The sequence below is a fragment of the Mirounga leonina genome, unplaced genomic scaffold (assembly GCF_011800145.1).
Source record: "Mirounga leonina isolate KUSES-001 unplaced genomic scaffold, KU_Mleo_1.0 Mir_174, whole genome shotgun sequence".
Classification (NCBI taxonomy): Eukaryota; Metazoa; Chordata; class Mammalia; order Carnivora; family Phocidae; genus Mirounga; species Mirounga leonina.
Window position 1 is genome coordinate 7,015,959 of NW_023270451.1, and position 12,210 is coordinate 7,028,168.

Consider the following 12,210-nt stretch of genomic DNA (forward strand, 5'->3'; position numbering starts at 1 on the left):
GCTCAGGAAACTTGCTTATTCCCACTTTAATTCAGGAAGGATATTCCTGCTCCTCAGACGGAGGCTTCTAAGTTCTGTCTGCTCCCAAGCATTATTTGGCCTCCTGGGTCACTGGCTTTGGAAGGAAGCAGTGTGTTCCTTAATTACATTAACAAATATAAAGGAAATTTCTTCTTAATTTTTTGGGAAATAATATTTTGAAAAAAAGATGTGAGGCTTGGTAATGAGCCGGACTAAATGCCAGGTAATAAATAAGCCAGAAACCCCACCTCCCACGTTCTCAACTGGTTGAACATCTGGCATCCCTGGCAAAGTTTTCTCCTGGACTGAGGAAGCTCTGGAAAAGAATTCTTTTTTTCACCTTCAGGGTGGTGAAATTTACACTTGGGTTCTCCATCTCTCCTGTCTTCTCTGATACAGTCCATGGAGACATATTATTTGTAGGAGATTCTAAAAGGCACAGCTTCGGGCCTGAATTTGGATGTTTCCGGTGATTTTTCTAGTTTATTGGCTAGTGAATTCTGGGGAGACGTCTAGCCTGAAGCCTCAGCAAAGACACGCACACTTAGATGGACTGCTGTGTCTGCCACGGCTCTAGCCCCTCACCCCCGACCCAGGCTGCAGGGGGGCGGCGGGCGGGGCAGACTCTGCTGCCAGAAGGTCAGCACGTGGGATGGGGAGATGGCCCTTCATGTGCTGCTCTGGGAGAGTGGGGGCTCTGACTCATGCCTGACAGAGGAGACAGCCAGTGTGAGCTCTGCTCTATCCGAGAAGCGGCAGCTGATGGAATGGAAAGATAACGCTGGTCTGGACAGCAACGGTGACATACTGAGTGCCTCTCTGAGTCAGAGCTGTTCCGAGCACTTCCACGTACTCATTCATTTAACCCTCCGAGCAACCCCTCGACGCAGACAGTAATATCATCTTGTCTTTACAGCCAAGGAAACTGAGGCCCAAAGAGTCATGTAACTTCCTCGAGGTCACACAGGTAGGAGATGATGAAGCCAGGCAGTATGATTTTAGCCAGTTTGCCTCTCAAAGGCGTAACAGTGCTCTGTCCGCCAACGAAAGGCTCAGTAGCCATGAGAAAAACCACCATGTTTGTGGTCCTTGGGCTCAGGTAAGACAGGAGGAGAAAAATGACCCAAGACCCAGGAATGACTGTGACTCCCAAGGACCTGATGGTATCATGCTCTCCGGTCTCAGAGAATCAAGGACCCTTGATATTCTGACGATGGATATGTGACATGAGGATGGCTCTTTACCATTCCTGAGGTACTTAGCCTTTCTCTTCAAAATTTAGAGCTCAAAATTATAACAGAACTTAAGTGTGCAACAGCATCAGGCCCGGAAAGCTTTTAGGTACGTGCTGCAAATTATATATTGTAAACGCTACAGGCCATCATTGTAATAACTGCTCTTCCCACAGAACATGGGGGCAACCTGCGTTTTGAATCCTTAAATTGAAAAGAAATAAATACGTGAAAAAAGAAGCCAGGAAACATCATGAATGTATTTCCACTCTCCAGGGTGATGTAAAATAATACCATTTGGAAAATGGCTAGAATTATTCTTTTGAGGTCAGTCTAATGTCACTTGGTAGGAAGAAAAACTCACATGAATTGCAAGCATTTGCACCTGTTGTTTTCCAGCTCTACCTGTGCATGGGTTTTATTTGCAATAGAAAAAGCATCTGCGGCTTCTCTGTGTGATAAGTGCATGTGTGTGCAGGCACGTGCACACGCACACACACACACAATTCTCTGTGCATTTAGCAATAATGCCATCACACTTCAAAGACATCTGAGGCCTTAAATACATGTTGAACACTTTCCTTGTGGTGGTCTACTTTTTATTTTTATTCCGGTCCTTTAGGTATCCTGCCCCAGTAAACAATTTGCTTGAGTGGAACAGCTACAAAAGCTCTCTGTGAATATTTTCCCTAAGTATAAATTATTGGAAGGCTGTTTATATAATTTATGAAAATCTTTAGTCTTACGTCCTTTTAATCTTGTTGAATCTATCGTACTGACAGAATCCTGCTTTTACTCTGTCCTTGAAGATTGGATCTATTTCTTCATCTTATCATGCAGGAGAAGAGGAATGAAATTGTACTTTCAGATGTATGTACTTTCATTTCTGCACATACTCACTGAGGTTCAACACTTCTATAGTTTTCACTCAAGTTTGTCAAAGGTAAAGCGAAACAGGGTCATTCTTTCCACTCAATCCTGGCGGTGTTTTGAGAACATTAACTGTATCATAAAAAATTTTTATTCATTCTCAATGATTTGGCTTCTTGAGTATTATTTGACAAGCCCCCCTCCCCCCCCTTACCCCACGTGCTGGAAACAACCACAGTTTATAAGAATTTTAGGACCACAACCTGACTCAATTAATTTTTCGTCTCGCTCTCTATTTTGGTGTTTCTATCCATAATATTTTGGGCTAAATCACTTCAACATGAAAAACGAGCAAGTTTTCCTATTGCCTTTTCTGTCCTACCATCTGCTGGCAGCCAAGTAACTTCTGCAATAGTGTTGCTGAAAGGAAAACCACCAAGGAAGACTGAGGGTCTACAAGATGACCGATTGCAAGAGAACTACAACCTCTGACTGTTACCTGTTGTACAGACTCCTAGATTTGGAGGAGCCCTAGGTGAAGTCCTGTATGTCCCCCCATCCACTGCTATCACCCTGGGAGAAGGTTCCAGGATCTCTGCACCCACAGGGCTGTTTTCATGAGCTCCTGATTCTGTCTCATGCTTCCACTCTTGCTCTCTTCCCCCTGATTTCATTTTGTACAAGAGCAGACTTAAAAAATATAAGTCGGATTTCTGTCCATTGCCTAACCCCCTCCGTGGTTCCCATGGACTTAGACTATAGTCCAGACTTCTTCCCATGGGCGTGTGAAGCCCTGTGCAGCCTGGCTCCTGCCTAGTCCTCTGTCTTAGTCTCAGGCCGCTCTCTCATGTCCATTCTATCATAGCCACACGGGGCTTCTGTAGAGTTCTTGAATGCTGAGCTCCTTCCTGGACTGCTTTCCCCCCAGATCCTTTGCATATCTGGTTTCATCCTATCAAGCAGGAAGGGGCTCCTCTCCCCTCACACCAACACTCTCACACTACTCAGTTTTATTTCCTTCCCACTGAAATAGGAACAAAGAGTTTTATGGGGGCTGTGGGGTCAGGGAGACTTTAGATGTGATCTTGCATTCTTCTTGAGCCAAAGGTTCAGCAACGTTTGGCTAATCCTATGTTAAGGATGTCTTATTTGTGCCCACAGCCCAGAAGCTTCTGGCTCCCCAAGATGCCTACAACAGTCCTCCGATCTGCATGTCCAGTCTCCCCACCACCAGGACAAAATGAGCACAAGACCTCTTACTGAAAGGCAAGCACAGCCATCACTTACTGATAGTGGATCCAGACTCAGGTCTGTTCAGGGAGCTGATGATGACAAAGCCGAAGCCTTCGTTCTCTTTGCGGTGAATGACCACATCACTGGTCTGCAGGCTGTGGGAGGCGAAGCCTTCAGGTGGAGAGGCATTGCTACTGGGGGCAGCGTGGTTGCTGTTGGTGTAGGTGGCGTAGTCACTGCGTGGGGAGCTGTGGTGGGTTGACACAGAGCCTGGACTCCTCCCGTTCTCTGGGCAGGGCTCCCCTGCAATACACAGCGTACCCGGGCACTCGGTTATTTAACAAGGGTCTTGATGAGTGCCTCTGTGTACTAGGTGCAGTTCTAGACATTGGCATCATTCTAAGACTGGCTGACTGGCTTCTAGTCCCCACGAGCGCAGAGCATTTGGAAGGCTACAAACCCAGCTACGGAGCACCCAGGTCCAAGCCCCATTCCATTCTTCACAGCAAACACAGCTAACCCCTCATCAGCTTCCTCTGTGCTGCTACTAGTTTGTAGCTTCCTCTTGTTAATTCTGCAACCCCCACCCCTACCCCCTGCCCAGGACAATGCCTGGTTTTAGATAATGAGCTTTTTTTTTTTTCCCCAGATATATTTATTCATTTGAGAGAGAGAGAGGTGGGGGAGGGGCAGAGGGAGAGGGAGAGGGGAAGCAGACTCCCCACTGAGCAGGGAGCCCCACACGGGGCTCAATCTCACGACCTAACCCTGAAATCACCACCTGAACCAAAACCAAGAGTCAAACGCTGAACCGACTGAGGCACCCAGGAGCCCCTAGATATTGAGCTTCTTAGCTGCATAATAATAACTGATCAAAGATTACAAAACAGGTGGACAGTATCTTAAACTGCACTGTGCACAAGAATTACTTAAAGAACTTGTAAAAACTGTGCATCTTCAGGGTCCATGTGTGGAAAGTGTATTCAGTAGGTTTAGGAAGACTGGGCACAGGAGAGAGAAGCCCAGTGAGGTTTCTTTCTAGGGCACCATTGAACAATGCTGCTGGAGGGGTAACAGCCCAGGATGTCCATATAAAGAGACTTACCATAATTTTACTAAAGAATCACAGTTTTATTTAATTTTGCAATATTCTTTTAGCCTAGAAGTGATAATTCACTCTGTGTAGGTGGAAAACATCTTTCTTAAAGGATCCTTCCTCTATTCACTCACTCTAGGATTAAATCTAACAATGATGTCAGGCCAAGGGACGATGCATTTTGAATTTCTGAGAGAGGTATGGGTGGCATTGCTCATTTATATTCTACATTATTACAAAACATTATCAGCCAGATAAACCAAACCAATACTTCCATGAGAAAACAAGCTTATTTACAGGGAGAAATGATAGAAAGCTGGCAGCCAAGAGAAGCTGCTTTTTAAAAATGAAAGTTCATCTGTCGTTGAGAAAGAATTTTGTCATTTTAATTTAATAGCTAGGTTTTGGTATTCTGATTGAAAGAACTGAAGTGGGCACCCAGAATCCTGTAATTAGAAATAGGACTGTTTCATCTCATCTTACAATTTGATTAGTGTACTCAAAAGATGTTTATGGAACAGAGAAATAGTAAGAAGGAAAGTAACCACAATTAATGATTCCTTTTTGGGTCTCTAGATATGGTCTTCTATTTAGAGCTCTGGTAGGGGTCTCATAAGGCAAGTTAAAAATAATTAGCAAAAGTTCCAGTGAAGGCTCTTAACTTGATAAGCTGCAATTCCATTCTGAAATGAAAAATCAAATTTCAAAAATCAAAAATCGATTCAAAAATTGGGGAGAAAGAACACAGACTAGAAGAGATTTTTGTTGTTGTTGTTCTACTGATATGTAAAGAAAAAGGAGCTGCATTTCTTCATATACTCAGATTAAAAAATCATCTTACAAAAATGTATTCATTTCTTGTTTGTAATAGCAGAATAAGACCCAGGCTGCTGCTTATTATCATTTGATAAATCTGAATTTTTTCTGTAAGATTTAATTAATCAGGTTTTTTTTTTTTAAAGATTTTATTTATTTATTTGAGAGAGAGAGAATGAGAGACAGAGAGCATGAGAGGGAAGAGGGCAGAGGGGGAAGCAGACCCCCCGCTGAGCAGGGAGCCCGATGTGGGACTCGATCCCGGGACTCCAGGATCATGACCTGAGCCGAAGGCAGTTGCTTAACCAACTGAGCCACCCAGGCGCCCAATTAATCAGGTTTTAATTAAAGAAAACAAATGGATGCTTTTCATCTGTAAGAATTGTACTGAGGTGAGAAAAGAACAAAATGCCAATGTCAAAGCCTTTCCCTCTTTCCTACCAGAATTTAGAACTGCCTGTAAAATGTACCCTCCCCACGAGAAAACATCATCCAAAGACAAGCTGTTATTGTCTTGGTGAAGCACGTGTCCTTTATCAGTCCTTGCGCAAGTTGGAAATAAAGTGATTAGAGATAGTCGGGAGGAAGAAAAACAAACAATTATTAGGCTGCAACATTAAATTGAAAATCTCCCTGAGGTATGGGACCAAATCGGTAACTAGGTGTCATAGGCAGTGACAAGAGAGATCTCCTTCTCTGGCTGTCATATTTCAGGGGTTGAGCATTGTGCCAGTCACCAAGCAGCAACAAAGGAAAATGATCCGTCTCTGCAGCGAGTGGCTGGGAGTGGCTCTGCTGCGGGTTCTAGAGGGAGAAAGAACGCCATCGACTAATCAACGTGAATGGTCCCTGAGGAAGGGGAAGAGTCCCAAACATTAACAGAATACCGTTCTATTGCTTTTGGACTTGTCTTTCAACCTCTAGAACAAAGTTCTTCATCTTTAACAATACGAGCACATTTGAAACCAGGGAGTTAAGAAGATGTCCAACGGGCCGTTTTGAGGGATAGGATTGATTCCACAGTTATTTTTCTACTCAGCGGGCTCTAGGTCCAAATGTGACCGTCTTCTTGCCAACGACCCTTTCTGGGGTAGTGTACGAACAGCGTTGTTTTAGAAGAATACAGTGAACGTCACAAAGTGACTAAATACCACGTGCATTTTTTTTTTTTTTTAAATTCACTACCTTCCAGCATCCCTGACCCATCCTTCTGTCTCTCACACAAATGGATGTATAGAATTCGGGCCATTAGTATCTACTTAAGCCAAATAATTCAGTTTTAGTTTGAGCTTCTGTTTTGTCCTCACCAGTCAGACTGGAAGTCATCCCTGAGCTGACCGGCAGAGGTCTCTGTTTGGGAAGACAAGCGTTGTTGGCGATGCCATCCAGGTGCGATGGTTTCCATGAGAATAGTCCGCCCCTGGCCGGGGGCTGCTCCTGGCCCACAGACCCATCTGTGATTTGTGTCCAGTGCTGGGCTATACTTTGTCTAATAATTGTTAAAACTAATTGCCAATGTTTTTAAAAAGGGAGATTTTACAGAAATATGGATTTCCAGTTTCTCTTGAAATACCTCGCAGTTCTCAGCCAGAGCTGGGCAGTGGCTGCTCCCTTTACCGAGTTTGAGTTTGCAAGCCACCACGGTGCCAACCACCCCCAGTGTCGCCTACACATTCCTGACTTACTCATTTACCAGTAGAGCGAGGAGGAGGGCAGGGCCAAAGGGACTTGTTCAACCAGAGCCCTTGCTTCCCTTCCAGATCACACGCTGGCTACCAGGACTCCAGGGTTCTACTGTAGCAAACACAGCCTGCCTGCTTCCAGGGTGTTCCTGGGCCCCTTCTCAGGGCTGTACCCTAGAAGCATGACAGCGCTGGAGATGTCTTGTCTCGAAGCGTGGCTGAGGCCATGGGGCATGCTGGCCCCGGCTGGAGTGTCCACATGCAATGTGCATCCTCACGGGGCCTGATGGAGCAGGGGGCAGCCCACAGGCTGCGCCCCGCCAAAGCCAGAGGCTGGCCTGCCTGCAAGGCATTTGAGTATGTGCACTCCTGGTCTAGACTCCTCAAAGCAGACAACTTATTTAAATGGGTGACATGCTCACAGACAAAGAAGAGGGAACGTGTTTAGAATTGACAAAAAGTGGAGTAACCAGGACCAGGGAATCCACTGGCACCCTAAACAATGGCTAAACTTTTCAGCCAGCTGACAAGAAAACTTTCTCTTTCTTGGCACTAAGCCGAGAGTCAGGCTTTCCCTTAGATGTCAGAGAAAAGTACTGATGGATAGCTTTAGGAGGGACTCTAACGTGTTTTGATTAAGTCATAAAATGTTCTTTCACATCAATTCTAGATTGACACATTAGGAAATTCCTCAGAGACACCCTTCTCTCAGACGAATAGTGTGTATTCAAAATAATGTGTCATTAGGTTGAACGTCTCAAAGCTGAGCTACTAAACATAGAAATATTTATACTTCAGTGTTATAATTAAAGCCACTCTTCTACCATCCTTGGGGGGAGAATGGCTAAACACTGGAGCTGGTGGTATGGATAAGACATCTCTCAAAACTAGTTGATTTTTAAAATTTTTAAAAATTTTTAAAAGATTATTTATTTGGGAGCGAGACAGTGAGTGTGAGAGAGAGAGAACAAGAATGGGGAGAGAGGGAGGGGGAGAGGGAGAAGCCAACTCCCTGCTGAGCAGGGAGCCCGACACGGGGCTCGATCCCAGGACCCCGGGATCATGAAGGCAGCCGGTTAACTAACTGAGCCACCCAGGCGTCCCTAACAACTAGTTTAAAGTGCAAGATCTGTGCTGTACTTATCTGGTAAATAAAATTGGATGCATTATTGGATGTTTCCTTCCTTTACTTCACAGTTTCTCCTTTTTGAGGATCTACCTTGTCATTGCCTCATTGAAAACTTTGCCTTTCTATCTTTAGTGAGTACACTTTTAAAATATTTTAATATTTGCAGAAGGCTTTTGTGATACTTTAATTTTTGCCCAATGTAACTAGCCAGGCGGTATCTCTCCTAATAGATTGAGTGGTTCTCTCTTTTTTTTTTTTTAATTTTATTTATTTATTTCACAGAGAGAGACACAGTGAGAGAGGGAACACAAGCAGGGGGAGTGCGAGAGGGAGAAGCAGGCTTCCCACTGAACAGGGAGCCCGATGCGGGGCTCGATCCCAGGACCCTGGGATCATGACCTGAGCCGAAGGCAGACGCTTAACGACTGAGCCACCCAGGTGCCCCTGAGTGGTTCTCTCTTGAGCGTTACTTGGAAGCCGGTGCCTGGTGCCTTCTGAGGAGGGACAGGACATTTGTACAAGCCGAGGCAAGCATGAGGCTGAAGGCTTTAACCTCTATGACCCCCCTTCTTTTCAGCTCCTGATACCGCTCCTTTGTTCGAGAAGGCGGCAACTCTGTCTCTCTTCTCACCCCCCTTCTGTCTCTTCACAAGCTGATTGCTTGCTTCCTTCAGCTTTGAACCATCTCATTGTAAGCCAGGCTCACATGTCCCACTGTCTTTGCTTGGGAAAGCATAATAATAATAACAGCCCTTGAAAAGGCATCTTCACTGTCACATCCATTTGTGGCTGTCCTTTCTCGCTGTTGGAGAAACAGCAGCGATGAAGAAAAGCTGCCTTCCTATGCCTTTAAAAAATCTGTTCCATCCTATTTCTAGGCATTTACTTTACTATCAAAGTATCCTTTCCTGAACTTAATCATTTGCAATACTGATGAAGCTTTCAAGGAAGAGTGAGCTGAATTAACTTGGAAACTCTCCTAGTGTGAACAAGCGGTCTGCAGCTGAACATTTTCAAAAATGAAACGCACTTGAAATGCACTCGAAAGCCTAAATGAGTAAAGTTGGTAAGAAATGCAGCAAAGAGCATCTTCACGAAAGTCACATGATCCACAAATTGCAAGAATACGTTTTTGCAGCATTTGGCATACACTCGAATAGCTTGGGTTGATTAAAACAAAATTTAATTTGCAATAATCAGCTGGTGGCAAAGGGAGCATGAAATTATGTTGGTGCATTGGTTTTGCACCTTGCAGTATATTTCCTTGTAAATCAGGTATCTTTTTAATTTATCTTTGGGTTACAGAACATATAGCACAGCAAACTTTTTATTAAAAATCACTCTTATGGAGAGAGACAGTTAAATGTTAACCAAGCAAACACTGTCTTCCTCCTGGCAGCTTGCCCAAGGATGAGGCATAATTCAAGGTGTTTTACTTCTTTGGTATGCCATGAATTTCTGAAGGTGAATGGCACAAGATACACAGCGTCTCTATTGGTGAGGGCTGACAATTCTGACTTGCCCTTTTAAATGATTGCCCTTGATCAAAGTCTAGTTTCTAGAAGACTTGAACAGAAAACAGTTTGTAGTTCAATTAACAAGCCTTATCTTCCCTAGTCATTCACAGCCTGTGATTAGGCAGTGCCACCTCCCCAGCCCCCGTTTTTTGATTCAGATGCCTTATAACAATAACACATTCGGAGGACTACTTAGGTTAGGGAGTGACATTTGCTAATGGTTGGTCTCACGTCTTTGAATTCCCTGGGAGGGGGCCCGAAGGTGGGATACGGCAAGAAGCACTGGCTGAAACCAAGAGCCTCTGCATTATCACTGACTCACTGCAGACTCCCGGGCAAGCCAGCCAACCTCTGGGCCTCGGTTTCCTTATCTGTAACACGAGGGAGCTCCTGACGCCGAGGTCCCTCCTGATCTGTCTGAGGAGAGCCAGGGGACTGAGCAGAGAGGCCAAGGGCCATGAGGGCGGCAGGTGACAGAACATCATTGGTGCTTTCCTCCTGTAATTCGCAGGGCAAAGTGCAGGCAGTTTGGGACCCTACCGCCAACGTTACTGAGGGCTTAGATTGTGAAAAATAGTCGATTTTTGTAACAGACATATTCATAAAAATACAAACCTTTTTTGGGGGGGGAATGAGATGGTGGAATCGTATTATGACTGTGAAGACAGACTTTTAAAAGTGAAATCTTTGGTGGATTCTTTTATGGTGTTAGGGAATAGCTGTAAAGGGCATAATTGCTTCTAATTTACGGGTTTCATAAGTTTGGAGTTAAATGAATTGTGTTTTCTCAGAGTGACGTAGAGCTGTATTTTTGTAATGGTTTTATTGTTACCTTTTATCAGGCTCTACAATGGAGGCTAATTTTCCATCTTAGTTGCCTTATGATGGTATCGAAATGCTGTGCTTCTTGGTTTGTAAACACAATAAGGAACATTTTCCAAAGCTATACTTTCCGCTTCCGTAATGTTCCTCTTATAACCAGCATCCACCAAAGAGCAAAGAGCATACACAACTTAAATTAGCCCCAGGCTCTGCTAGAAATTTTTAATGACTGCACGGAAAATGTAGGGCTGAGAGACTGCTTGGAATTATAGCGGGGTGAAAATCTGCATTTTCAAAATCACGGTTACATGTGGAAGATCTAGGCTGACTTTTGTCCTTGTTTAATATAGAAACTGATTTAAAATTTTGTTTCAAGTGTCCTTACCATGTCCCACAAAAGCATTTCACCACCTGACCCCCAAGCCTCCCTGCTGGCTTGAGCCACACACCTCCACAGAGCATCTTCCTTCTCACAGTGAGGTTGACCTGCCCATTTCGGGCTGCATGGTGCATCAGGTCGATGACATAGCGGTGGGTCTTGCCAGCCACTGGAATCCCGTCGACATAGACAAGCTCGTCTCCTGGGTGCAGGCGGCCGTCTCTGTCGGCTGAACCCATGGCAATGACCGCGCCAATCAAAATCTAGGGAAGCGTGAGAAGGAAAGGATATTTACATTTCAACTGTTTTCCCCCCACACATACATAATTTCTTTATGTAAGTATAATCATGGATAATAATATTTATATATAACTTCCTTATACATAAATATAATTCTAGACAATAATATCATATATACATATAATTTCTTTATATGTATGTACACCTTGGTGGAAGGTTTTATTCCCACATTCTACCCCTTACTCCAAAGCTGAGCATGTACTTGAAAAATGAAAAATGAGGGGCCTTTCCCACTCTTCCAGGTTGTTAACTCCTTTCAGAGAAGTAAACGTTTTGAACTCGCTGCTGATGGCCACGAGGTCTGGGGGACACTTGCTTCCTGGTGCACCAGTTATCACCCTTAAGGAAAATTCTAACCCCAAGTACTCTGATGTTATTGGCCACTGTGCATGTAACGAATTGGGGACTGAATCCTGGCTCCACTTCTTGTTTGTGTGGACTTGGGCAAGTCTTAACCTCCGCGAGCCTCAGTTTCTTCATCTGCAAAATGGGGAAATCAAGTAGTGGGAGCTGCTTTATGGACTTGTTGGGAGAACTGAATGAAATAATGCATGTAAAGCATTTAACTTTGCTCATGGCCATACTGAGTGCTCAAAAAATGTCAGGGGAAACCAGCTGCTGCATATTACGAAACTGATAATGGTTCAATTTTTTTTTTTTTTTTTTTTTTTTTGCTTTGCAAGGCTGGAGGTAAGGGGAAAATAAAATAAAACAAAGTAAAACTCACAGTTGGCTTCTCTGGCCAGGTGACTTAAAAAAAGTTTCAGTCAAACCTCCTCCCGGTTTTTGCTCTATTCCTTTGAATATTTCCTTGGAGTACTGTCCCCTGTGTAAAGGACATTCCCAGTTTTGCCCGTCCCCTGAAATGCTTCTGCTTCCTCACACCAAGAAGTGAGGGGAACATATCTGGAAAATGTGTGCATGGGAATTACCCTGAGCCAGGGACTGTCACGAAAGACATCATATAAGATTTCCCACTTCCCACCAGAAACACTCAGGTTAGTGTCCAATAATGAGGCTTTTTTTTTTTTTTTTTCCTTCTCGGAGAAAAAACAACAGCACTAAATATTTTAGTTTCACCGTTTAACCTACGATTTTCCCAACACATGGGCA

The 12,210-nt window shown here is 44.2% G+C and overlaps 1 protein-coding gene across 1 annotated transcript in view; it reads right to left on the reverse strand.

Annotated features, from left to right (window-relative positions):
- MAGI2 (membrane associated guanylate kinase, WW and PDZ domain containing 2) overlaps positions 1 to 12,210 on the reverse strand; it is a 1,284,239-nt gene that overhangs the window by 83,999 nt on the left and 1,188,030 nt on the right. The window contains exons 15-16 of the mRNA XM_035020443.1: positions 10,868 to 11,060; positions 3,411 to 3,659 (exon numbers count right to left, since the gene is read on the reverse strand). Of these exons, the coding sequence (XP_034876334.1) occupies positions 3,411 to 3,659; positions 10,868 to 11,060 (442 nt within the window). The remainder of the gene's footprint in view (positions 1 to 3,410; positions 3,660 to 10,867; positions 11,061 to 12,210) is intronic.